Here is a 27,254-nt window from a genome sequence, read left to right on the forward strand (position 1 = left end):
GCGGAATTAAAAAAGCTTAAGTTTCTCTCGCACACATATCTTCCAGCGAAGTTCCGTTAATATCAGACACTACAATTTTAAAAATTGTACAGATTTAGATAGATAGAGTAACTAGGTTTAGAGATTTAGAGTAGATAGAGTAGAGGAGAATAGTTAAAGACATTTATAGCTAGAATTTATTTTTTAATCTTATGTTATTTAATATCTGAAATAATGACGTAGGTATAATTATTTAGAAATGAATTGCATTTCAATAACAAAGGCGCTAAAATATAATATGTCTTTGGTTGCGGGAAGCTCTGTATCAATTTCACGAGCCAGTGGGATTATGTTGACCCCCGCTGAGGTTAGGGCACATTGTGCTCCGTATTCAAGCCCACGTCAAAGATTAACTACGACAACTATATGTGTTTTCAAACGAACATTTTAACTATCGCACGACATATTCCTTTAACTAAATCTTTCTCAAACTTTTAAAAATTATGTATTGGTTCTTAATTGACATTAACCATTCTTATTTAATTCCATCTTAAATAAACTATATACAGATATTAATTATGTCTAAAATACATGACTGATTTTTATAAAAACTTAAAAAAAGTTTTTGAGGTAATAAGATAAAGTAATTCTCTTTTAATTTTCATATTTTTAGAGTTGTAATTATTGTCGTATCTATTAAACATTAAAACTTTATTCTATGACAGTAAAGAACCCCCCGTAAAGTTGAACCCCGCGGGACGCGAGCACTCGCCATATTATTATCAAATGTAAAAGTCTATAATGAGGTAATGATATAGCAACTTCTCCCGAGTGATTACGAAGCGCAGAGCTTTCAGTTACGACTTACATTATAATGAAATATCGCTGCTGGATTTGATCCCTTTGATTGATCACATTAATCCCTCTCTTCTTAAAAAATAACACATTGATGACTTTCATATGTTCATTGTTATTAATACCAATGATATTTGAGGTCCAAAGCCAGATTTAATTGTGGGAAAAGGTATGAAATGAACACACTGGCTTATAAAAAACAAACCTACCAATAGGTAAACTTACGTCTTACTAATACATATTATAAATGCGAATGTTTTGTCATACCTACATGTAGAACATATTCTGGAAGAACACAAAGGCTTCAAAGCTTATCTCTTAATTTCGACATCTAGTATTATAATATTTTGGTCCGTATACTACATTGATACAAATTTTAATGGCCTTTCGTTAAGCAACGAAAACTGCCTCAATATTTTTTAATGTTTCGTTTAAACACATATTTTTAACGTAGCATGTTGTTTGTATGTACTACACTCAATAATTCACAATGCGCTATATGAGGTAAGGTTGCGTGATGTGGCAACATTAATCAGTTGCCAAATCAATGGGCCATTGTGTGGCAGGCTGCAGGCTGCAGTTGTTGCCGTAGCTCATGCGGGGACGTCCCGCGCACAGACCACCAGCAGAGCACGTGATTAATGCCGGCCACCTAGCGGACACGTCGGACACATAATATTGATACAGACAGCCGACAATAGAAAATCAATTACAATTTTGATCACCATTAAAGGAGCACCCGTAAGTAATAATACGAAAAATGATTACAATACATTCAGACTCTGAGAGCGGCGGTAAGTGTACAAAGAGAAAAAGTAATCAACGAGTAAACGTGTACAGTAACAATGAATGCTGTATGAAATTTGTAATATACGTAGAACAATAGACATAAGTTTTTTTTTTTATAAACTATACTTAGTGCTTTACATAATCACAAATAATTTTACAATTGCAGGTAAGTAATACTTTATATTTCCCATTTCTTGATTTACACATTCATATGATTTCCGATGTTGAATATTAATTAAAATAATAAAAATAAACTAGTTTACGGTTGAGTACAACAAAATGTTCTCAATATTTTGATGGAGGGGATAAGGATGTGCGGTGTAGTAGAAAAGCAATCAGTAATATGTCGGGGAGTTGTTTCAGAGGGATGTACAAATACGTCGATATTGTGATTTTTTTGTTTAAAAAAAATTATTCAAAAGGGTTAAAAAAACCTTAAAGGTTTGTTTATGTGTACTACTTAAAATTATAACAGAGCTGACAAGGGTACCTATTCCACCCAGCTGCACATTCATTCCACATCAATTATAGTTACTTTAAAGTTTTGGCGGGTGTACTGGTGGTAACAAGTTTACTAGTAAGGAAAATCTGACATTAATTTCGAAGAGTTGTGAGCATTGTTTATCCAGACACGTAAAGAAAATATCACAATTTTTTTTAACTATCCAATTGTTTCGCGCAGTATGTTTTTTTTTGTAATTTGTCATATCGACGGTCTGTCCCAACACTAGCGACGTCACTGGGTATTACAATAGCAATCCGGGACTGCGGGCTTACTAATCGCATTAAGCCACCCCGCGCTCTCTGATCTATACGATACCACTCGTAAGTTCAAAAGATGAATAGGCTCGACATGATGTAACAAAATATTGAGGTTTTGTTAACAATGTTAAAAATAATCATTTGTAAATCGCCTGTACCACTAAATTGTGTACGCAATTTATGTCGAGTACACAGAGACATACATAGAAATAAAGGGTTAAAAATATTATAGATACGAAAGTTTAGATGCATGGATAGGTGGATGTTTGTCTTAAGGTATCTTCAGATATTCGGCTCTAAGAATTTGGATGAAATTTGGCATAGATGTTAGAACACAGTCTGGAGGAACACATAGGCTACTAAGTTTCTTTTAATTCCGCGCGGACGGAGTCGCGGGCGACAGCTAGTATTTTACAGATGAGTAGATGACTTGTGCTTGTGTCTATACACCTATATATTAAAATAAAACTAGCAATATTTTTTGTAATTTTGAATGAAGTGCCATCTTTGATGTAAATTTAATACTACTAATACCAAAATGAAATTAAACAAACAAAATTTTAAATTTGTGAATTCTTATTAAAATAAATAAAGTTATTAGCATTTTATGATACTTTAAATAAGTATGTTATTAAGACCAATTAAATTAATATTATCCTAAAATTTTATTTAATTTTAATCATTACAAATTTTACGCCATCTATGATGCAAAAGATGAACTGCAAAAACATGGAAAAGTAGCATCATTGTTGTAGGTACTAGTTAGTGTACTAGTTAGTGGACTAGTTAGTGTAAGACATAGATGGCGCTACTATAAAAAATTAATGGAAACTTCACAAAGGCTTTTCAATAATAAAATTAAAGAACCCAAAGGATAAAATAACAATATTATTGGCATATCCGCGTATGCAGAGTTCAGCGGTTTTAGGTTGACAGTAAAACTGAAATCGTGTTAAGGTTGTAAGCGTACGCTTGAAACTTTTAGATCAATTCTTTTCACTGTAAATTTATCTGTAAATTTGATAAAGTTTACATTCACTGTAACATAGCACGACAGCGCCACCGGAAAAAATTGGAGTCTGAATGAACGTCCATTTCCCGTGTACAAAGGACCTACCTTCATTTGTCATTAACGTTTGGTTCTTTGTGAAAAAATTTATATTGTCTTATGTAATCAGTGATAAGCAGATAATCCGATCAGTATATTGGCCAATAAAACGAATGTCAAATTGAAATGATAACTTTCTGTGGGTGCATTGCCCTCGTGCGGTACGGTTGCACTTTATTTTGCTATATGGGGGGAAATCTTCAATAGATACCCCACCTTCTGGGGGGAAAACAGGGTTATGTGGGTGTTGGGCCACTAAAATCCCTCGGTGGCCACCCTCGAACACAATTAAAGAGGGTTCCGGGATCTCCAAGGAATGCACCGGAACCCTCAGCACTTGCGGTATGGTCATACTCTCCGGTGTAAACAATTGTCGTTGATAAAATGCACTAAATTGTAAAAAATTGTTGGCATACTCGTAATACGATAAAACGTTGACGGGTCGATTTCTCGGCTGAAAGGCACTGCTCAGAGCGGCCTCTTGCGACAGGAATTCGAAAATGATTTTGAAGGAATTTGATTAGAGTTATCATTCTTTGTGTTTTTGTTTTTACAATAATATGTATCAAGTGATAAGAGTTAAGAGTCGCAATGGAAAAACACAAGAAAAGAAACAGAATTAGAAGAAATTATTTCTATTTAAAATGAATGAGATTTATCAGTTCGGCCGCAAATTGCTGAGTTTTACAAGTTCATTAAAGTTAATTTAAAATTTGTAATTTAGGGCATGTTTTTGAGGCAGATTTTAATTTTCCCAGGTGCATACGGATGTAGATAAAGAATGTGTAATTATCCATTGCTATTTTACACGAATGCGATAACGCAAGTAATCTGAATATAATGCGAGCGTAAGCAGCAACTTATCAATAAAATAGCAATTTATAATATTGAGACATTCATTTACTTGCATATCATAATTAGTGCTAAAAAGACGTTGTGTTCAATAAAAAACTGTTTTTTTTTATGATAGTAAGAAACGTGCAGACAACCGGTTTTATTGGGAATTAGGTAAAAGTTGAATAATTTATAATAATTGTATTATATCGCAAAGTCAATGAACGGCTCAAAGTATACATAAAATAAAGCTTATAATTGTGTGTTTTTACACCTTTTTAAGCAGATTATGATGTCAAATGTTATCAATACTGCAAAAATATTTACATCATTTTAAATATATCAATATTCACCATGCACGGTTGCTTACATTAAAGAATTAGTGTTTTCGCCAAAATAGTGTAGGAGTGTTTAATAAAATTATAACACCTTTTTACAGAATGACGGAAAGAGTAATAAAGCGGCATATAAATGACCAGACGAAAGAAAAAGTCGATAGGGATTCAACAGAAGCCGATAAAGGTCCCAAATATTGGGATCCTCTGACAGATGGCGTCAAATGGATAGAAAAACATGCTGAATCCTTGGAGAATTTCTTCAAGAGGCTGCCAGAATTTATTAGCACCTTCATTGCTACATTTGCTGTGTTCACTTTCGGTGCTACTTTAAGAGGTTTGTATTTAAACTTTTTTTCTTTTATTTTGTTTTGTAAATTACTAGAGTTGCGTTACAATACGATATCAGTTAAAGATTCTTTTTGTTTTGATTATGTATTCAAACTAGTCCCAAATTAGATCTGAATTATTAAAAGAAAGCACGCGGCTATAGATTAAAAAATGTAATAAACATTGTAATTATTTGAAGTACTACGTATTATTTAAAGGCATGATTGCGCTATGTCTAGTGCAATGAGAGTCTACATTAATATTTAACTTTAATTAAATTTTTTATTTTCGACATTGGTTAGTAACAATGTTATTGAACGTCACATTATCATGTCACATATGTAGGTACAAATAATCGATTTTCAGTGCGAAATGGATAAGATAAAATTGATTTGACGTTTGTTATTTAATCATTTTAGAAATCAAGGGAAATTAACTACGATATTAATTCCCAAACGCTTCACGTAAAAAGCCTACACCAAGGAATATTTCATTATTGATTCTGCCTGGTCTCGTTCCTATAGGATTTAGATGCGGTTTTTCGATGAAAGACAGTTTCTTTCGTTTTCCAGGAGAATGGGTGGTAATCTTAGTGACTGCGCTGAAGCAGATCACAGGGCACACGCAGAGCGAGCGCAACATGACCACCGAAGAAATATTTGACATGTTCACTTCACAAAACCTAAAGATGGAAAATTTTGGAATCATATTCATCTTTGCGCACGTCGTGTCCTTCTCCGTTTACTTTTTGTTGGGAGGATTTCTTCATGTATGTATTGTTAACGTTTCTCTGAAATCTGATTTTCCTAATTAAGCCCAAGTCTATTGTCTTATTTATGAATCACATGTCCTGAAACTGGTTGCAAATGTAAAAAAGAGTCATATTTAAGTGAATGTTAATGGCTCCATCTGTGCCCCGTCACGTTGTTATCGGCCATTATCGAGCATTATCTGCTAAACAACGAGTGTACGTATTCACGGTTGTTCAACAGATTTTTTGTAAATCTCCATAGATAACTGGCTTAAAACAAAATACGAAAATCATTTATTATCTATTGGATAAAGCAGAGCTTAAAGAACTAAGAGTTGCCATCGACAATAAAGATATTGAACTGCTTCATTTTGTTACATACACTCCTTTATTTATATTCGGCATTAAGATCTGTGTGTGACAAAACTTTGTGTTTTACAATTCGTTGTGGTTGCAGTGGTACTTCTACATGCAGAGGAAGCACTTGGCTCATGAGTGGAAGATCCAGCCCACCAAGTGGCTGAGCCCCGAGCTGGAGCGGCACGAGATCATGGTGGGCACCTTCTCTCTGCTCGTCACCGGCTCCTTTTCCGCCTTCCTGGCCTGCTACATCTACAATGAGAACCCATCCACAGTCTACTATCAGTTCGACGAGTACGGCTGGCTGTGGTTCTTCCTGCAGTTTCCAGTCATCTTCATCTATATGGTGAGTACTATTTCAAAGACAGTAAAATTCAATATTAAAACTCGATTTATGTAAAAACAATATGGTTAATAAAAAACTCCGGGTGCAATTAGGAATTATCAATATTGCATGGAGTAATACATAAAAGATTTTTAAATCAAAGCAGTTACCGCACTCAAGATATATTTAACAATGTAGTACTGTAATTAAAAAGATATTTTTGTGTGTGATCGATGTATTGTACGCTTTCAGGACTACACGACATATATCCTGCACCGGTTGTACCACACGCCGTGGCTGTACAAGCACTTCCACAAGCTGCACCACAAGTACAAGCAGCCGACCGCCTTCTCCGTCACCGCCATACACCCCTTCGAGATCATGCACGTGCAACTCACCTCCTGTTTGCCGCTCTTCATCTTCCCTGTGCACTGGAGTGAGTTAACCTGCATTACTTTTTCTTTTTCTCTCTAGGATTAATAAAGCCATATATTTTTGTGCTAAGAAGCTAAATAGCTTTGCGTACCCTGAAGATTTCGGCGTATCCTACTGCCCAAATAGTATGTAGAACAAACATCGTTATTTTAAAAAAAAGGTGGCTTTTCATTGACAGCGCAGCTGTAGTTTTACTTTTGATGTTGGGGACGTTCAGTAATAATAATATTTACAGTGCCGTTCTACCTGGTGGCGCTGTACAACTACTACCATGGCATCATTGACCACTCCGGTATCAACTTCAAGTCGCAGTGGTGGCAACCGTGGCAGCCGGACGCCGAATTCCACGACCAGCACCACCAGTTCTTCCACTGCAACTTTGGATTCAATATGTCCTTTTGGGATAAGGTACTTTTTACATTTCCCAATAAGAATTTAAAAAAAACACCCTATTGACCTTACCTCAATAACGTCTCGGGGAAGAAAACCAATCGAATGAAATCTTATACCTCAAAATCATTCAATTAGTTACAGGCGGTCACATTGAACGGACAGATGTTGAGAAATATATTCATCAATTTTCATTCTGAACTAATTTTTCCTGCCTGATAATGTTCATGTGATTGCAGCTGCACGGTACAATGAGGAAAACAAACCATGTGTACACTGAAGAGACATTCCACGGCGAGGCGCCCGCCGCCAACACTGCGGAGGGCCGCGCCATCGCCGCCACAGACCCCGACGCGCTGAGCCAGCTGCAGCAAAGCAAATCGAGTCTCAACGCCAGCTAAGCACTACAGTGTTTTTGCAGGAGTTATGGAAATAAAAAAGAAATGTAAATAAATCGAAAAATTATACTGTGATGTGTTAACTATTGGTGTGATGCGTATTTAATATTTTAAGGTCCTGTTTCACAATGATCAAGTATGTTCTGAGTAAGCGACTTGGATCATTTTTGTCAAATAAAATCGTCGTTGGCGTTTCATCATCTCACAATAATCTCTAAACGTAAATTATTTTGACGAGAAATTATAAATATTTTGTCAATTTTCATTATTTTATTTGTTATTTATCAAGCAATTTACTAGGACATTGTGGAACAGGCTCTGAATGTAGTGTAATTGTTAGGTCTAATAAATGTAAATGAATGTTGACTGAATATTAGTTTTATTGTCTGTATGTTCTGTTCCTTTTATTACAAAAAATAGCATTTTTCATGTGAGTTGAATCAACACAATATGTTTTCAGATATTCACTCAAGATTACTTTAAATGATCAATATCTTCCTTCTAGGATCTTTCACTTAATTTAGATTTATTTTTGAAGCTCTTTAACCATTGGTTTCTGAGTCCAAAATCTCTGCATAAAACTGTTACTCTCACTCTTGATTTACACCATCGAGTAGATTTTGTACTTTTCATTTCATTTTGTTAGATGTGTACACTTGTCCGAGATCTATCAACGCATTTCGCTAAATTCGCCAAAATACAAACGAGGTATCTTTATCGAAAGGGTAAATGAAGAATTATGCTGACCGTACTGTCAGCAGAGCTCGCGCTTGGAAATTTAGGAGCGTCGTGTGTAAACCCTACGTCAGCTGATCGAGCGATGCGACGCGGTCCGCTCATATTTGCCTACCCTGATACGAACGTGTTCAACATAATTTAATTTCATGCTAACCTAAGACAATTTATATTTGAAATGGAAATGTTTAGCGAAATGTAAGGTATTGGTCTGATTTATACAAGTATATATAAATGTATAACTCTGTTATATATGTATATAATGTGTATCAAAAGACTAGTTTATTAGCGTGTTCTATTAACCGCTATACTTATATGTAAATCTTGTAATATAAGTAAGTAAGTAAGCAGTGTTAGGTTCACAACAAAGATCTACTAAACTTGGTAGAAAATTTCGAATACTGTTGCAACGTAATTTTACAAAATCTCGGCTTGACTACTTATTTTAATCAAAGTTATATTTAGCTTAAGTAAGTTAATATTTCTTCTTAAAAACTTTACGTAAATGCATTGCAAGTATTTTCTTAAAAACAGCAAAAACTGCTCTCGCAGAGAGCGTTTATTATGAACACGAGAGTGCTGGCGACGGCGCCCGCTGCCGGATATTTAATTTGCTAAAAAGAGTGCTCCTGTCATAAATGTAAATGCAAAATGAACTAACTCGAGCCATTAATAAACGTGCTATTATAGAAGCAACTTGTTTATAAAAATAAGACAGTCATTTAAACCTTTATACAAATAAAATTCAAAATGTTGAATCTTGTATAAAGTGGTAGTAAGCCACAAAAATAAAAATAGTGTTTTTTTATTTTAAGAAAACTCTCCTTTTCTTTGTAAAGTCATTTCAGTTTATCACTAGGCACTTCTTTGGACACGGTGTCGGAACAGTTAAGGAAACTTTAAGAAAGTTTTAATTTAACTAGTTAATTAAACAACTTTTTAATGTTACTTTTATCGCGTTGTCTTTCATTAAGTCTAATTTAGTATAGAACAGAATAGTGTTTTATTGCAACCATTAAAATATATTTAATGAGTTTTGATTTAGCTTTAATTTATTGAAGAGAATATCAAGTCATCTCAAGTTATCATCACGCTTGTTTACCTTCTTCGTTTTATTGTGAAGTGAAATAGAATTTTACGTCACTTACAAAGAGTGTTGTCAAGAAATATAGTGACGTATTTATATACACTTGTACACGAAATAAGCCAAAAAAGTGTTAAAATCTTTGTCTTAATTAGCAATTACAATATGTTAAATATTAACGATATTCTTTCACTTTTGGGAAGATACATTATTTTCGAGTGAGATATGACGTATTTATTGCTAGTTTTTTTTAATTCCGCTCAGACGAAGTCGCGGGCAACTGCTAGTAGTTGATAAAAGTGATATAAAATTCCATCGCAATGCAGGCAAAAATATCGAGACCATCCGGTTTCGAACAAAAGGAAAATTATATGAAGCTCATACTTTTTGTTTCAACTTTTCCTGTTAGTTAGTAGTTTCCTTTACCGATGCCGCTTACAGTGCGAACTTTTGTTCGTACCCGCGTTTTACACAGTGAGACTATGAGAAATATATAAACTCTACGGTGTCTGAGAACCGGTTACCGGGCACGTAGCGAATTTATGTGACGTCACACGGGTCATGCGAGAGCAACTTAGTAAATACCTTCGGGACTAACAGTCTATAAAGACTCTTATCTTACTTTATTAATACAGATATAATATGGTGATGGTAAAAATAACTGTTGCGGCCTCGGGGTTGCATCCAGCCTTTTGCAGCATTTTAGGACATCTTTATAACACATTTTTAAAATCTTCTTTTTGACATCTTTCAGTTTTGACGTTTTGTTTTTATATCTTGTTTGCATTTATTTCAATTGTTGTTTTTTTATATTAAATTTATTGTAAAATTTATTTTGTAAATATTTCATTAGTTTCCGCAACATTCAATAACTAAAAGAATAAGTTCTAAAATCATTGTCTACTATTAATTACGAGTAAATAATCACACTTAATATTATAAATGCGAAAGTTTAGAATTAGATTGATGGATGGATGTTTTTTAGAAGGTACCTCCGGAACGGCTCAACGGATCTTGATGAAATTTAGCACAAATTATGAAAATACCACATAGGTTACGTTTTTTTTTTAATTCCGTGCTGTCGGAGTCGCGGTCGACAACTACTATTATGTAAAAACTTTTTGTGAACTACTGTAGTACTCGAATATATACCTAATATCAACTTTTAAGAGCAATATGTGGTGAACGTTGTGGAGCGTCGGTGGCTCAGGGGTTAAGCACTTGACTTGCAATCTGCAGGTCCTGGGTTCGAATCCCGCCATGTACCAATGTGTTTTTCGATTTTCGATTTACATATGTACATTTATCCGACGTTCTTACGGTGAAGGAAAACATCATGATGCAACCTGCACATATCTGAGAAGAAATTCAATGATATGTGTGAAGTCAACCAACCCGCACTTGGCCAGCGTGGTTGACTATGGCCTAGTCACCCCTAACTTGGGGTAGGCTCCGAGCCCCTCAGTGGGGACGTATAGTGAGCTGATGATGATGATGATGATGATGTGGATGGCTCATGTACTTAAACTTTATATAATTTGTAGTTTATACTTATTAATGTCCTTTTATTAGTTTAACCTAATAAATGAAAAAATATTCACCTAACAATCAAAATCTACAAAACAGAAGTAGGTATTCATTTTTACAATCAGACTAATTTGTTATCACAGACGAATAACTGCGTTGTACAAATAAACAAACATGATTTATTCACTCGGAATACTTAGAAATGTAAAATAAAATGGCACCGTTGTTTCGTTTGCCGCCGTATGCTCAATAAACCGTACAGCGTAGACGCTACAAAAAAATACTAAAACTGGGCGGTTGTGAATAGCATTGAATCGTGTACCATGGAGTTTATTTTAAAGCATTTCATTCTTTTGAAATCGCTGAATGTTACCGAGTTTTAGCTGGCGTTTTACGGCTCCTACTTCATTTTGTTATGGTGCTAACACACAACTGGAACTCGAATTGACAGAATGTAGAGGTTTAACCTTCTTCATCATCAGCTCACTATACGTCCCCAGTGAGGAGCTCGGAGCCTACCCCAAGTTAGGGGTGACTAGGCTATAGTCAACCACGCTGGCCAAGTGCGGGTTGGTTGATTTCACACATATCATTGAATTTCTTCTCAGATATGTGCAGGTTGCATCACGATGTTTTCCTTCACCTTAACCTTCTTACCTAGGTTTAACTCAAAACATTACAAAACTTATGTTGTAAAATTATAAGTTATAAATTAACTTAAGAAATATAATAAAAGTTTATAATTATCCGCCGCTGGATAATTTCAAGTGTCCAGATGCGGCAATTAAAAACATTTGCTGAGTATTCTGTTGTCTGCGAGTTTTCATAATTTAAGGCAACCGGTGCACCCGTAGACTACATAAATATCACGTGAAACATTAAAATAATATTTATTAATCTGTCCTTATTTACCAGCGATTTCCCGCGACTTCATCAGCGCGGAATTAAAAACAAACACAATCGTCTGTGCCACTCTTTGATATGATTTTAATACGTAATTAGCACAGTTCAAATTTTGTTTGAATTTTTCATTTTTTTTTTCTAATAATATTTTTCAATTCGGCCATTAAAATACCGATAAATCCTTTTTCAATTTACATTTACTGAATAGCATACATTTTTCTCCGTATTGACTTTGAGAGAAGGTTTTTATTTCCCTTTTCATTAGGTATGTGAATTGATGTTAGTTTTTTTTTTTTCAATTTATTTTGAACATTTTACTTTACTAAAACGAATTCGTAATTAACGAATGTGTTCCGAAAGTAAGCAGTCACTTTCTTTGTTGTAATTTAAGTGAGCACGGTCATTGAATTAGCCAAGTTTAAAACGAGATCCTGTTAACAGGAAGTAATTTAAAAGTAGATTAAAGCGTACTTATTATTAAGTATAGTAAAAGTACCATAATTAGTGAACCATTCGCCGTTACTACGCTGTTGTAGGAAGAGATAAAATGAAACGGTCCCAAGTGTTGTTTCTAAACTACGCTAATGATATCCGGTCGTTATGAGGATAATGTTCATCAATATGACATAATAAAGTCATGATACGCTCGACAAGGATTTACAACAAGTAATATTTTATATTTATCTGCTTCATATATATTTTTGCAAAAACATTTCCATAGACATGACGTGCACAATTTTGTCGCTGTTAAGTTTGTGACAAACGAGGGCGCATCTTTCAGCACATGACATCAATTCTAAATTCCTACCATATGATTGCATCGTTAATATTCGGCACCAGTCTCCTATTGTTTTATTTCTTAATTTATTATTAGCATACAAATTAGGTACTCATTTAATTGAAGTTTATGCCAAATAGATATGATTTCATTTAACTTTAACTATTAAGTATTTTTAAATTTTACTTGTCGATAAAATGTCTATTTTATAGAAATGCATTAAATATTAAATCAAGTGTACAACAAAGTTGTAACTCTCGAACCTGTCTGCTTTCAGTAACAAAAGCCTGCAATATTTTGTTTTTGAAATAAAGGTCGAATTTGAACTATATTTATTTAACAATAGTAGTTAAGTGGAAGATATTTTTAACAATTTTCTTTGTTGCTGAATAATATTAATAACATTTTTAAAAGCTTTTAATATATTTAGTAATTGCAAAGTTTGAATGTACAAAAAAGGTTTTTTCGTCGTAGATCTCCACTTCGAGAATACTCCTCTGATTCTATAAACCAGTATTAATATTCTCGGCGTTGACATATTCAGTGACGTTCAGTTTCAGCGTCACTTGGTAGGCAAGACCAAGTTAACTTCTAAAAAGCTAAGTGTGTTCAGTATAGCGAAGCAGTATATGAAGGCGGGCCATCGCCTTCATATATTTATACAAGGCGCAAGTTCGGCCCTATTGAATATTGCTGACATCTCTGGGCGGGAGTACCTTGGGGGCTGATATTGGTATCAGCTTCTTCCTTTTGATCGCATACAACGAACAGCGACTAGAATTGTCAACGACCGAGATCGGCTTGATACTCTAGTTGCGGAGGGACGTTCCCTCTGTATATTTTATCGTAAACACCACAAGGAGTGTTCTGAAGAAATGTTTGGGACGATCCCTGCTGCCGACTCCCGGACGACACAACATACTGCCAGGTACCATCCACATCACCTGGATGAACGGGATTCTGGAGTGTTATTTTACGAGGATGTTCCTGCCATGCACAGCTGAGTTGTGGAGTGGTCTGGCATCGGCGTTATTTCTAAACAAGAACGAATTAAGATTTCCATGGACGTCAATAAACACCTCTTTGTTTCTCCATCTTTTATAAAAAAAAGTACGTGCAGGTTCAAGCTGAAAACTTTTTAATATGAAGAGTAACAGCGAGCAATAAAAAATGTTGGGCAGGTTATGTAGACTAAAGACGCATTTAAATAATTTATGGTTCATAATTTGACGGCGCTCCGCTCCCCCCCTCCCCCTCCCCCTTCCCTGACACGCTAATGTAAATTATACTCGTACGAAATCATAAAAATCACATCTTTTGCAATTTCTTACAAAAATTATAATTTCAAATTAAGTTATGACATTTAATTTACTTTAATATCTTTTTTATAACGAGGTATTTTTGTAAAGAATACGAATATAAGAAAGAATTGAAATATGAATTGATTTATGTAATTTTAAAATTACTTTGTAATTCATTTTATTGATAACAAAATGCTTTGAGCCGCACTTGATGTTACGTTAATTGGTAATAAGTAATAACGTTGTGAGTTTAGCGAGCGGCCATCAGCTGACGGCCGGCGGCCGGCGTGCGGCGAGCGGCGAGCGGCGAGCGGCGAGCGGCTTATGATAATTGAGTGAAGAGAAATGAAAGCAGCATTATTGGGAAGCTCGATGCCTGCTATTGTTACAAAATATGGCCGCCACCCGATCCACTCTACTTAATTATACTTTGTTAAAATTAAATCTATTAAAGGTATTAATTGTTCATAACAATTTAACGATAAAATGAAAATTAGCTTCATCTTATAGATATTTGATTCATGGTTATGTTAACTTTGAATAGAACCGACAAAATCGTTAATGCTCTAAGAAATGTTTCAGAGATTTTTTTAATTACAAATGGAAGAAATAAGAAATATACTTGTGTTTAAAAAATAACTTATACAAATGCTGTAATAAACTGTGCCAAATACGCAATGTAAGTCTATAAAGGCACCAATAAGTGGTCGTTAAGAAAATGTCATGATGACACATAAAAATATAACCCGGTGAGAAAGCTATCTAAAGAGTCATTACGATCCGCTCTTCGTAAGAACTAACGACGGCACTCAGGCGACAAAGCGCCGAATGTTCGTACGCATGACTACATAATGGTTAAGCTCACGCCTCGCTAAATATCCATTTGCTTACATATTTCAAGTATAAAACAAGTTTTAAATTCGTTCTATTTTGTTTTAAATATTTTTTTATTATTTTACATCCTTTGATTTTCACAAAATAAACGTTTTTCATCAACAATGTAATCCTGAAAATTCTTTCTAAGGACCAAGATTTTCTAAGCTCACACTTTGGAGCATTAACTTCGAGTCGAAACAAAAAGGTCTAGCTTCTGTTAGTTTAATCGGCGTAATAAATTTGACTTAGGGTACATTAAGTTACTACAAAAACGTTGGATTTTTCTCTTAAATCAAAGAATAATGTAAATCTCTTTAAGAATCGGATAAAAAAACTTATTTCTGAAAACATTATTTTTCAATATCGTGATTCAATCTTATTAATATAAATGCGAATGTTTAGATGGATAGATGGATAGATGGATGTTTTTTTGAAGTTATCTCTGGAACGGCTCAACAGATCTTAATGAAATTTCTCACAGATGTAGAAAATAGTCTGGAAAAACAAAGAGGCTACCTTTTACGTTTTTTTAATGCCGCGCGGACGGCGTTGCGGGCGACAGCTAGTATAGAATAAAATCGATTATTGATCTTGCTTGAATGTATTATGATACCTGATTGTATTCATGAAGCACTCACTTATACTGAGTAGTGTAATTGAACGAACACGGAGTAAGGTATTGTTTAACCGCTGTGAGTGAAGTAACTAAACATTGAAACATGAGGCCGCGAGCCACGTAAAGTTTCTGACAATGTAATTACAACATTGTAACGTTTGGTTGGGGAGTAGAGATGAAGTTTTGACCCAACCAACATTTGTTTAATTGAATCTCATTTTCTTATCGCCTCCACTCATAAATGGTAGTTTTACATATAAAATTTTAGTTATATGAAATGTAATAATATTAGTAAATATATAATAATGTGTTTGAGAAGAAAAATCAAAAAGAGCTAAATTTTTTAATATTTGACTTTTTAAAGTGTCATAAGTTTAGTTTCGTCGTTGTAGTTATTTCTTGAAGTGTTTTCGCACAGTTCTTTACACGTATAATTGTAGTTCGAACTGTCCCGGTGCTCGAGGATAAAGAGATCTTCACTTCGACTTGCTTCAACTTCGGGATTCGAGTGAGTAAAATAAGAATGGTGTTATACGAAATTTACTTTCCCCATTAAGTGAGTACAACATAGTTAGATCTTATTTAACATTAAGGGACATTATTAAAACTAGATAAATTCAAATAAACGTTATTAAAATTAATAATTACTTTTCTAGGAATTGAGTCTTTGTATTTTTATAATCTGTGCGAATCTAAATTATAAACTTAAGCATTATACCTAAGGCAGATACTAGAGACACTATAAGAGTCCTAAGCCGACAGCTCTGCGGTATCAACTTTCCTCGAAGTAACTCTAAGCTCTCTCTTAAAGTATTATCGTGCGGATTAATTAAAATATAAGTGGTCATAAAACGAGATATTTTACTGCTGTTCTCCATCTTTCGTAAATTTGATCAAAATTACTACAAGGGTATGTGAGTATATTCCCAGGCAAATTATTATTTTGATCAAGATAAAAGAAAATTCAAGCAAATCTTCAACTTAGGAAAATATCTTTGAGGTGGTTATTATTGCTTTTCAAGAATTTTATTATCTTCATCATTTCTTAGTACAAATTGAAGAGTAATATCATTTGTTTTTCATGTGGTATGAGAAAATTTGTTGAGGGAGAGATTGTGTGTGAGAGAGAGCGAGAGAGAGAGAGAGAGAGAGAGAGAGAGAGAGAGAGAGAGAGAGAGAAAGAGAGGAAATCGGTAACGCGACTTCTGCGCCCATGTCAAATATTATTAAAATCCATTAAGTGGAATGATACGGTTCACGCGAGTTAAACGCTTTCTGTTTATATTAAAAGATATGCGCCATTCCATTTTACTAACCATTGTTTTAATCTGCGTTAAGTTTTATGTCATCATTTTATCTTAACTATTCAAGTAAATGGTACTTATTAAGGTTTCTTTTCATACAGCAACTGTGTAACGGGCTTTTATCTCTGTCCTTTTGAAAGAGAAGGGATGATGGAAGGTGGGAGGATGGAGAGGTGAGATGGAAATATGTGTTGGTGGTTATGTTTTAGCAGAGGAAATCTACGGTTTTACAGTTACGAATTGAATGAGTAATTTATAATTTTTTTTACACAATTTTCATAACATTTTCAAAATTTTAATCAGATTAGAGGCATTTTCCTTCGCTCTTTGGTTACTGATACTAAGTTCTTTATATTTTGTATAGTACAATATAATTAAGAGTAAATTGGGCGTCTAAAGGCTGTATTTTCTCATAAATGGCTCGATCTATATCCTATTACACGGCCGGATATTTGTGTAACAATCTGCTGTTAAATTTATTACCAAAGTGTTTCATTAATTATCCGTTACGACGATGTTTAGAAATAAATTTTCACGCAAATACATTCAAATTTAAAAATACTAAGAGACCCTGATTGATTAAATACGAATACGAATAAAAGTAAATATTTACTGGAATTTAATTATTTATACATTAAATTTTTATACTATTTCTTGCTTACCTAATATTGACGTTATTACATTATGAATAGAACGATTTGAAAACCTTTTTACATGAAGTATTCGTAAAACGACGTTTACATCACAGATTCATACAAATGAGAGTTCATTCATTCATTCATTACATAAAAGCTGTCTACATTTTATGTCTAAAGTAGCGTTAAGGCTTCCCTATCCTTTTTCTCTGACCCTTGATCCTTACAGTTCATTCATTACGCGAATAAACTGACTGCCCATGAAAAGTTCCAGCTAAAAGTAAATTGTAAGGGCTTTTCAAACATTAACCTTTTCACTTTTTTATAAATAAAAAATAAGTTTTTTTTTCATTTATGTTAGTGTTATTACACCCATCAACATAACATAAACATAACTCCACGTTTTTAAAGTGATTTATTTTCAGGTAAACTAAATTAAAGTTATTTCTGGATGATAAATATTTCGAAATACTAAAGGAAAATTTCAGATGAGGTGAATTTTTTAAATATGTCAATCATTGCAATTTATTTAGCATATTTTTTTCGATTCGCCAGCAATCAATGTCGCTGAGAGCTATACAATACATGTTCAGTGGAGAAGGATCACGCACTCGATACTCTTGTATACAAACTTTTAATTAAAAGCTAACTTTTAACAAGCCTCTTTGTATTGTGTGAGCTGTGAACACGGGCGTTACGCGATGACGTTCAACCGCTGAATCAATGTTGTGTGTAGTGCAAACAACGATACATAATTGATCGACTATTTTTGGATTAACTGTCGAAGAACTTGTTTAAAAACACGTTGTCGGCAGTGGAAACGAACGGAAACATTCCAAGTGATCAAGTGAATATGGAAGTGCTCGTTATAAAGCGAGGCGTAATTAAAAAGTTTTAATTAAATTTGAGTAACTCATTCAACAGTGAAATTATTGCCAACTGATGGCACCTGATGTATGTTCGATTGCTTGTTGTAACATACATTTATCTTTGTACTAACTTTTAAAATATTCAAATCAATTTGTACTTACAAAATAAACTTGAACTGATTTTTGTACTAGGCTTAACAAATAAGCTTCGTTCAAAATAAATCATACACATTCATGTAAGTCGAAGTACTATGAAAAAGTAATTTTTTTTTTTAACTTTGCAGATATTACATAGTACGTGTACGAGGTTTCTAAAAACAGAACAGCTACGATTAGAACTTATAATTGGTGCGCTAGATTAGAAGTTAATTGGCTTAGTTTCTATTATCATCCAATTGTCAATTTCTAATAGCATATGTACAGAAAAATACCAAACAAAGCTTTGAATTGTAATGTAATACAAGTTTTGACTTAGTTTAATGTTATTTCATAAGTTTTAAGTAAAGTACGGTAGAGACATACAAATATGTATTTATTAAATTCAACGTGTTTATAAATAATGGCAAATATTATTCACAGGGTTCGATTTTAACAAAAACTTTTATTGGTATGTAGTGTACCTACGAGTATAGTAGCACGGCAGACTGCACACGACGGCGAGCTACAGTCTTTGCGTATCGTTTCACATAATTTATAAACGTTAGCTTCCTGAATATCCAAGTTTCCATTTAAAATTCATACCAGGCGTGAACGTAGTTCGATGCATTATTGGAGATAACTTGAATATATTGCAGTATTAGTCGCCCTCGCCTCGCCTAGTGCGGGGTAACCTGCCTTTTATACACGTTTTTCATACGACGACAAACTTCAACAAAGATTATCTTTTAATTTCTTTGTGTTTGTATTGGTTGTCTGTAGCAATAGCTCGAGAGCCTGTGTCACTTTGTTTCTTTTTAGATTGATAGACTTCAAATTAGCACGCAGCTAGGAGCTAAATGAACAAGCAACGACTAAATGAACAACCAGCCATAGTTATAACAAAAATATCTAAAAGTTTCTTTGTTTCATTGTTTTCTGTCAGGAATCGAACCACAGTATTCAGTTTTAACAGCGAATCACAGATTCGTCACTGAAGGAAATGTCGTCAAAATGCGTTAGTTTCTTGACATGAAACTTTCTTTGCTAAAATTTGTTTGAGTTGTAATGAAATTCTCATCTCCCCTAAGTTTCGGATAATGTGTCTTTGATCTATGTTTGATGACGATTCCCTACATTATGAGTCGTTTACATGACTTTATGGAATTAAGTTTTCGTGATGAATATGAAATGAAAATTGACTTACACAAACTAACACAATGTGTGAACATTGTATATATTTCAATATTTTCATTTTTTCTGTTCACTTTATGAATCTGTTGCGAGTTACAGGACAGGCCGAGATATTGGAAAAAAGTCTCGAATGGTCATATTTTTTGGTTGACTTTTTTTTCGTTTAGGAATATGGAATATTTATAAGACCAAAAAAGAAAAAGAACACATTTAATGTAATCTTAAAACCAGCACATACAAATAAATGAGTTGTTTTTGAAACTCCTACAAGAGTTGATCAAAGTTCTAGGAGAGTCAAGTTGAAATATTCCTCACTTTGCAGTGCATTTTATCCCATAAATCTTATTATTCATCTTCTTGAAGTTTTAATGTGTTAACTTGTTGTTTACTCGTGGATTTATAACTAAACGCAAGCAAAATCATTGAATGTATTAAGAGATAGGCTTCCATTAGTTTCAGTGAAGAAAATTATGACTTATTTTAATATAAAGTTAACAATTTATCAGCCATATATTGCATATATGTAAGTGAACGTTATATCACTAAAAACGAATAAATTTCTTATACAAGAGAAAAATATTTCAAAGGAATACTGAAGCAATAAAAATACGACAAAAATTGTTGGCAAAAAACTGTACGTCACTGTTGGGAGTAGTTGGCTTACACAAGTCTGTTAAAATTTTGCAAACTATTTCACTTTCCTTTAAAAAATAGCTGCAAGAATAGTCACAAATAATAAAATGTAGAACGCTTGTATTCTAACAATGTAAAACATATATGTAATACGTACATGCAAATAGATGGATAAAATATTGGCGATACTTAAGTGAGCTGACATAACTTTGCATTTAAAATTGGCAAGTGTATGTTCGTACTCATGAAATACTTACGATGTGTGCTTTTACATAAAACATTGATGTAACGAGACGTTTGCTGCGTATGATCAAAGTTAAATTATTATTAGAGACGGTACAAATTTTTATGAACATCTAAGCAATAAAAATTATACGATATACAGAAAGGTTACGATCAAAGAAGCAAATATGCGTAGTAAAATCATCCTGAGTGCCAATAAAATATAAGCCTTACAAAAAGCAGAAACAAAAAACAAAGTAAAATGAAAAAAGAAAAGGTATCGTTCGTATTCACAGCTCTATTTAACATTATATCTTTTATCCTTATGTACATATAATTTGAATAACCAGCTAGAAAAATATTGTCTAAGCCCCATCTCAAGGATAAAGTGCAATGTTTCTTACGGGATGTGAAGGGGAAGTGGATTTGGCGGAGGAGGGGACCCATAGGAAGGGGAAATATCCTCTTTCTGTGCGTCCCCTTCTCTGTTAATTAGAGGTAGGCAACGCATCTGCATTTGCGGATGCCCATGGGCAACGGTCGCCTTGCTATTTCGGCGAATTCAGGACTGTTTACTCGTTTGCCACCTTTTCATATATATAACAAATAAATACGAATATAAACTGAATTAATACACGATTTATTAAATTTTAATTAGTAAGGAGATTATATACATAAGGCTTAGCCTTATGGATATAATCTCCTTACTAATCCTTATTAATCCTATAATCCATATCATATAAATGCAATATCTTTTAGTTACAAATATTTCTCTCGATGTTATCTGGAATACACCAAATCGCTGAAACTCTCGTCCGCTCCGCAGCACTAGAACTTTGTTTCGTTGCTCATGGAGCTACAAGAACTCGTGTCGTTAGTGAATACTGATAAAGTTATCTCAAGTTGTGAGTACTCCGGCTATTGAATGCCATTTGTTCAATTTACCGCTGGCTAATTGGCAGTGTACAACTTCTCGTGTAAATTAGAAGAGGATGAGCATCACTAAAATAATAAAATCATTCGTAAATTATTATTTAGAAATATTTTACATTGAATAATACGAAATGCAGAGTATTGATTTTTGTCAAATACACTGAGTGTTGTGGATTACTACATTTTTTTTATATTACAATTTATAAGAAAACATAAAGTTGTTTTTAAATGTTTTTTTTTTTCTAGTAGTAGTAGAATCCTCGTGAAATAAATTTTTAATTTATTTATTTATTTGAAATGTTACATTTCTTTTCATTCGTTTATCCAATAAACTTGCTAATGAATTAAATGATAACAAATGAAAGCAATTTAAATTAAAAGTAATCCTGTAAGAGTTCGCAAACAGACAAGTTAATTGTGCCTCATTCAGTGAAATGGCTTTTGGCAGAACATGACGCGCCCGCGGGCAATGTCCGACATAAACTTTTATTCCTTTAATTTAGCATATCGTTATATAATTGTCTATTGTTTATACAATTAAAGTTAAATATAATAAAAAGATTTTAATAAACAAATTAAATAATATCCATAAACAGTTTTTTGTTTGATTGAGGCTTTTAAGTGTCGCCAAAATTATTGTTACTCGTATATTGAGAATTTAAGTGAGTTGAATAAAATCCTATTTTTAACGTACGAATATTAAAAAAATTTAAAAATATGTAATCTAAAAAACCAAATAGAAGTTTTAGATGGTCGCAACTCACATTTTTAACCGACGAATTGTTTTTGTTAAAGTGTAAAAATAAAATAGAGAGAAAACTTGCATTTCAATGTTCCGACTACACACCGCACTGCGAGAATTTTAAATAAGGTTTTAAAATTCACTACCACAAGAATACATTTTAGAGAGTTAATGTGAAATTTTTTCAACGAATTTAATCTTTTATTACGACTTTCCACTTTCTTCATCGACTTTGCATACATATTTGACATACATATTCGTAAAATATTGTAAAATTAAAGATAAAAAATGATAAGCAACACTATGCTCAAATACATTATATGTATTGTTAACAATAATATGGGTCTAAAATTAAGTAAGCAATGATAGCAGTTTTGTTTCCGAATTGCAAAGTAAGAAATGTTTCACAAACTACAGTTGGTCAGCTGATTTCCATTCGTTAGCGATGTTTCACTTATTTATTCGGTGGTTGTAAAATAAATAGGAAACATGTCTGCAATAAATAGTAACTCGGATTGTGAGAGATCGCAGAGTGCTTTCGGAAACTGAATCATAAAATTCACGCTGCAATATCGCTCGCTCGCCCGCCATATTCTGTCTGCTTTATTAAACTGTGTTGCAGACAAACGCTAGCCAATATCGAAACTACGAGTTATTGATATCTCTAAATAATGTTTACTTTTAATGTAAAAAATATCGCAATAGAATTAGTTTACCATAACATCAAATACATATCTGACATCTGGTCAATATAATAGAAAACACATACGCAACAGCTTTCGTCGCTTTGTATGAAAGAACGAAATAAAGAAAGAAAGAAATTCATTTATTCAAAAGAAAAGGTGTTCATTCGACATGTGCTGTGGCGTTGGCGGGTACCGCAGCGCCGATTTTCAATGAACCCTAAAATATGAGTACAGTAAACAACATAAAAGAAAACCTATAAATAAACATTTAGAATAAATACTCAGTCAACCGTGAGACTTAAACTTATGACAAAAATTACAAATAACAAACATAACGTACAGACCTAAAAGAGAACAAAAAGAAATCAACAATTATGATAGTCATATAAAATAAAGTAATAATAATAATAAAAGGAAAAACAGCACAAATTCAATAAAGGTACAAAAACTCACTAATATATAGCCAACTCCGAGATGCCGAAACAAATCCGAATTCAATTTGTCACAGAAATATCTAGGTTTTTTGATTCTGAATAAGAAGATTTTTATATCTTTTCTTTAAAAGAAAATTTATGTTCTCTCTTTTATTTGTCTTTAGTTAACTCGAAATCATGAATAGAATTGGATTTGTTAAAAGTGTCAAAGCTTTCAAAAAATAATTTCATAAATGCGTAGTTACCAAAAAAACATTTATACAAAGCAGATTTCGTATTTTTACATAAACAACCTCAGCCAATAACGGACAGCGGACAGATAGCCGTCAGTTATTCAATCAGTTTCAGTTTCAGCGGCGAGCGGCCGCCCCGCCGCCCCGCCGCCCCGCCGCCCCGCCGCCCCTCCGCCCCGCCGCCCCGCCGCCCCGCCGCCCCGCCGCCCTGCGACACCCGCACCACGAACCAATTAAGTGAACCTCACTCATCTCCTTTTTGTTGTCACAAAAACAAACTTCTCTCCCTTTAAAATTTTAGTCCAATCATATTTTCTTCGTAAGTGTAATTGTATCTTTTGTAATGTGTTTTTACTGTAACTTTTTCTATTAAGCTTTTAAGTAAAGTGTAAATTATATTATCTTATATAGACACGTTATTTAACACTATATTTCGTTCAAATACAGACGGTAATAATAAACACGTAAATATAACCGAGATATTAGTACAAGTACCATCGAAGTAGCAAAGCGCCAGAGATTAATCAGTAAGAGCTTTAGCTTAGTACTTTAAGCTCCGTTAATCTCCCGAGCGTGTTTAAACTTTCAACACTTAATCTGAAGCAATCCTAATGATGCGCCGAGCAGGTCGCGTATTAATTGAACGGTGTGACGAATGTTCAACATCGTTTGTTTTTCAATTAAAAGCGTAATGATATGAGTTCACCATAATTTCTGTGGTTCAATTACAAAATAGTGACGTCTTATTGACCATTAACGGCGACTCATCATTTTTCAAACAAGCAGACCTTCCATAAGCGTTATCCAATATATCAAATTAAACATTTAACTCGATTGTTTAGTACTTCTACTCTAATCTTTTTCATAATATTATTGTGTTGAATTGAAACAAATCGTCTGAACGCGACCACTTGGGATTTAGATACTCGACACTCTGTTACTCTGTGAGTTCACTCAAATAAATAAACTAAGTCTCTGTTAAAGTTGACAAGTAGCAAGCGGCATTCTAAGAAAAAAGGTAAAGGGCCAGGTTAGCATTAAATGAAATGGAAACATCTTAATTTGAACAAAGTTTTGCAGTGAATTAATATCGTCTAGACAGTTATATACTTTGAATGAGACTCCTAGACCTATTGTGTTCAATTTTTTGTTCAAGGTAACGCGGTGGTAGTTGTCTTTGATTTATGGTTTTATTGAAATGTATCAATGGAGATTTAGATCTAAATTTATTGAGTTTAATATTTTGAAATTAATTTAAAAGCTTTATAAACTTTACTTTTTTAAAAATTAGTTTTAGTAGTTATCAACTAAAACGAATACAAAAAAACTACAACCGATTTTAACTTCATATTATAAATGTAATTTAAAGTTTATCAACTTTTAATTCCCATTGCACATGACAACCGGAAATTGAACTTACTTTTGACACCGGCTTGCACTTTGTAAATTCCTTCTGGAACATTCCCGCTTCTCGCAGATCGTGACTTTACAAACTTCACATGTACCTAGTTTAAGCGCATACTTGACTCTAAATTTAACTTCTCCGCTCATGTGACCCGGGTCAGGAATCGCGCGGCTTTCATCCTAAGTCGTCTTTCCGCGTTGATTAATATTAAGAGTAAAATGTCCCTTCGGAACAAGGTGACACTCTATAAATCAGTAGTTCATCCCGCCATGACATATGCTAGTCCGGTATTCGCGCACATCGCCCCGAAACAAATACATCGACTTCAGGTGATTCAGAATAGATTCATGCGTAGAGCCACGGGAGCCCCGTGGTACATGCGCAACAGCGATCTTCATATAGACTTGGACTTGCCCACCAATGACCAACACCTGAAGTTCGCGTTTTGAAAAAAATGTTTTTAAATTTGTATAGCGGGTGTAAAGTAAACCTAAAATCTCATACTAATTTTGACATAAATAACGATGGTTTCTCATATATCGATGAATATCTCTCGTACTTTTTACGATGATGACGATGACTATACAAATGCAAAAAACACTATTACTTTGTGGACCATTTATGTTTTAAATAAACTTATAAAAAAGGTCGACAACATTTGGTAGAGTTGGCATTGCACGCTGCAATAATTTGGCACGAATTTTTAACTTTTGAGTGAAATGAAATACGAAAAAATGTTGAGACCCGAAAATATACTCGTTAAATGTACTATTTTAAATTTTAACTGAAAAATAGACACATACATTTTTGCGTATATTTGAATGCTACGTAATATTGTTATACAAAGTAACTACCCTTACTTACTAAATAGGTTCATTATTTACTAGCTGTCGCCCGTGACTTCGTCCGCGCAATACCACGACCACACAGAAGACAGGCGTGAAGTGGAAGCAATTCCAAGTACAGTCTGATGAGTGTGGTAGGAGCTGGAGGCCTAATTTTAGTCATCTTTCCCTTCCCACCCTTTTCTTATCAGGGAAGGATGAGAAGAGTAAGTGGATTTGGTGAAAGAGGTGACGCATAGGAAGGGGAAATATCCTCTTTCTGTGCGTCTCCTTCTCCGTTAATTAAAGGTAGGCAACGCATCTGTATTTGCGGATGTCTCTGGGCAACGGTCGCCTCGCTATTGCGGCGAATCCAGGTGGCCGTTTGCTCGTTTGCCACCTTATGATATAAAAAAGTAGGCTATGTGTTTTTCTAGACTGTGTTCTACATTTGTGCCAAATTTCATCAAGATCCGTTTAGCCGTTTCGAACATACTTTCAAACCAACATCCATCTAAACATTCGCATTTATAATATTGGTATGATTAAAAGCATTTAGTCCCTTGGTCAATAGTTTTTAAAATTAAGCGCAAATCATAAAAATTAAGAGATTAGTCTTACTATCAAATAACCTATACATATAAAAGACTATCTAAGAGGTTCTAGTTCTAGTGTGCGATTTGTGAGACGTTTGTGCTTCATGTACGGGTGCGTGTAGCAATGTGAACTGCACTGCATGTACTCGTAGCTGGCTGGCTACACAGCGCTATACAGCGTGGTCTGTAAACACGTGTTGTATCAAATTCGCGTAACCGCCGCTACAACGCGGCAATAATGGCCGCTCGCCAGATGCGACCCACAATAACTTACTGCAACCAACACTGTGTACAACATTAAACTATACATTTTGTATTAATTAACATAAAATACAGTTTTATTATTTAAATAGTAAAAATTTAAATATGTCTGATTTTCAACGAATAATAATTCATGAAATTGGAATACTTCATCAGTATATAGAAGTGGAAAGAAAATGTTGGAACAAGAAAAAATCTGTAAAAACCTTCTATTTAGGTTATCAGTTTTTAAGAATTTTTTATATCTGTAACCTGAAAAGGTTCTTCAATTTCAAATACATGTCTTTACAAAGTTCAGGGTAGTTATAAGTTTTACCGCGAGTTCAAAACTCAGAGGGAATGCAAATTGTGCGAGTTGAAAGTGTACAAATTATGTGCTAACTTCTGCCTTCATCAAAGTTAAGAGCTTATTAATATGTCAATTAACATTGACATGTCTAACTGTGAGTTGTGACTGCTGTATAACTTGTATTGCAGCATATTGTTATAACTATTGTTTCAAAGTGAATGAGAGGGATTACAATATATGTCAATACAAGTTTCATTGCAGTGGAAGCCCACACGTAACATGTATACAAAATAATTAAGCGTAAATACGTAAGTTAAGCTATAGAATAGACAAAATAAATTTAAGGAATATTAATGCAACTGGTTTTGATAGAAAATATTTTAGTAAA

At 33.8% G+C, this 27,254-nt stretch overlaps 1 protein-coding gene across 2 annotated transcripts; it reads left to right on the forward strand.

Annotated features, from left to right (window-relative positions):
* The first annotated feature begins 4,307 nt into the window (after positions 1–4,307).
* LOC106720255 (delta(7)-sterol 5(6)-desaturase erg32) lies at positions 4,308–7,962 on the forward strand. Of its 2 annotated transcripts, none has more exons than XM_045678994.1 (7): positions 4,308–4,501; positions 4,767–4,999; positions 5,565–5,761; positions 6,201–6,449; positions 6,681–6,864; positions 7,099–7,271; positions 7,493–7,962. In XM_045678994.1, the coding sequence occupies exons 2-7, from the start codon at positions 4,768–4,770 to the stop codon at positions 7,652–7,654; spliced, it is 1,197 nt and encodes a 398-aa protein (XP_045534950.1). In that variant the 5' UTR covers positions 4,308–4,501; position 4,767; the 3' UTR covers positions 7,655–7,962. The 2 variants fall into 2 exon arrangements, with proteins under 2 accessions (XP_045534950.1, XP_045534949.1); XM_045678993.1 differs by having other exon boundaries at positions 4,319–4,341.
* The last annotated feature ends 19,292 nt before the right edge of the window (positions 7,963–27,254 follow it).

This window comes from Papilio machaon, chromosome 8 (assembly GCF_912999745.1).
Source record: "Papilio machaon chromosome 8, ilPapMach1.1, whole genome shotgun sequence".
Lineage (NCBI taxonomy): Eukaryota > Metazoa > Arthropoda > Insecta > Lepidoptera > Papilionidae > Papilio > Papilio machaon.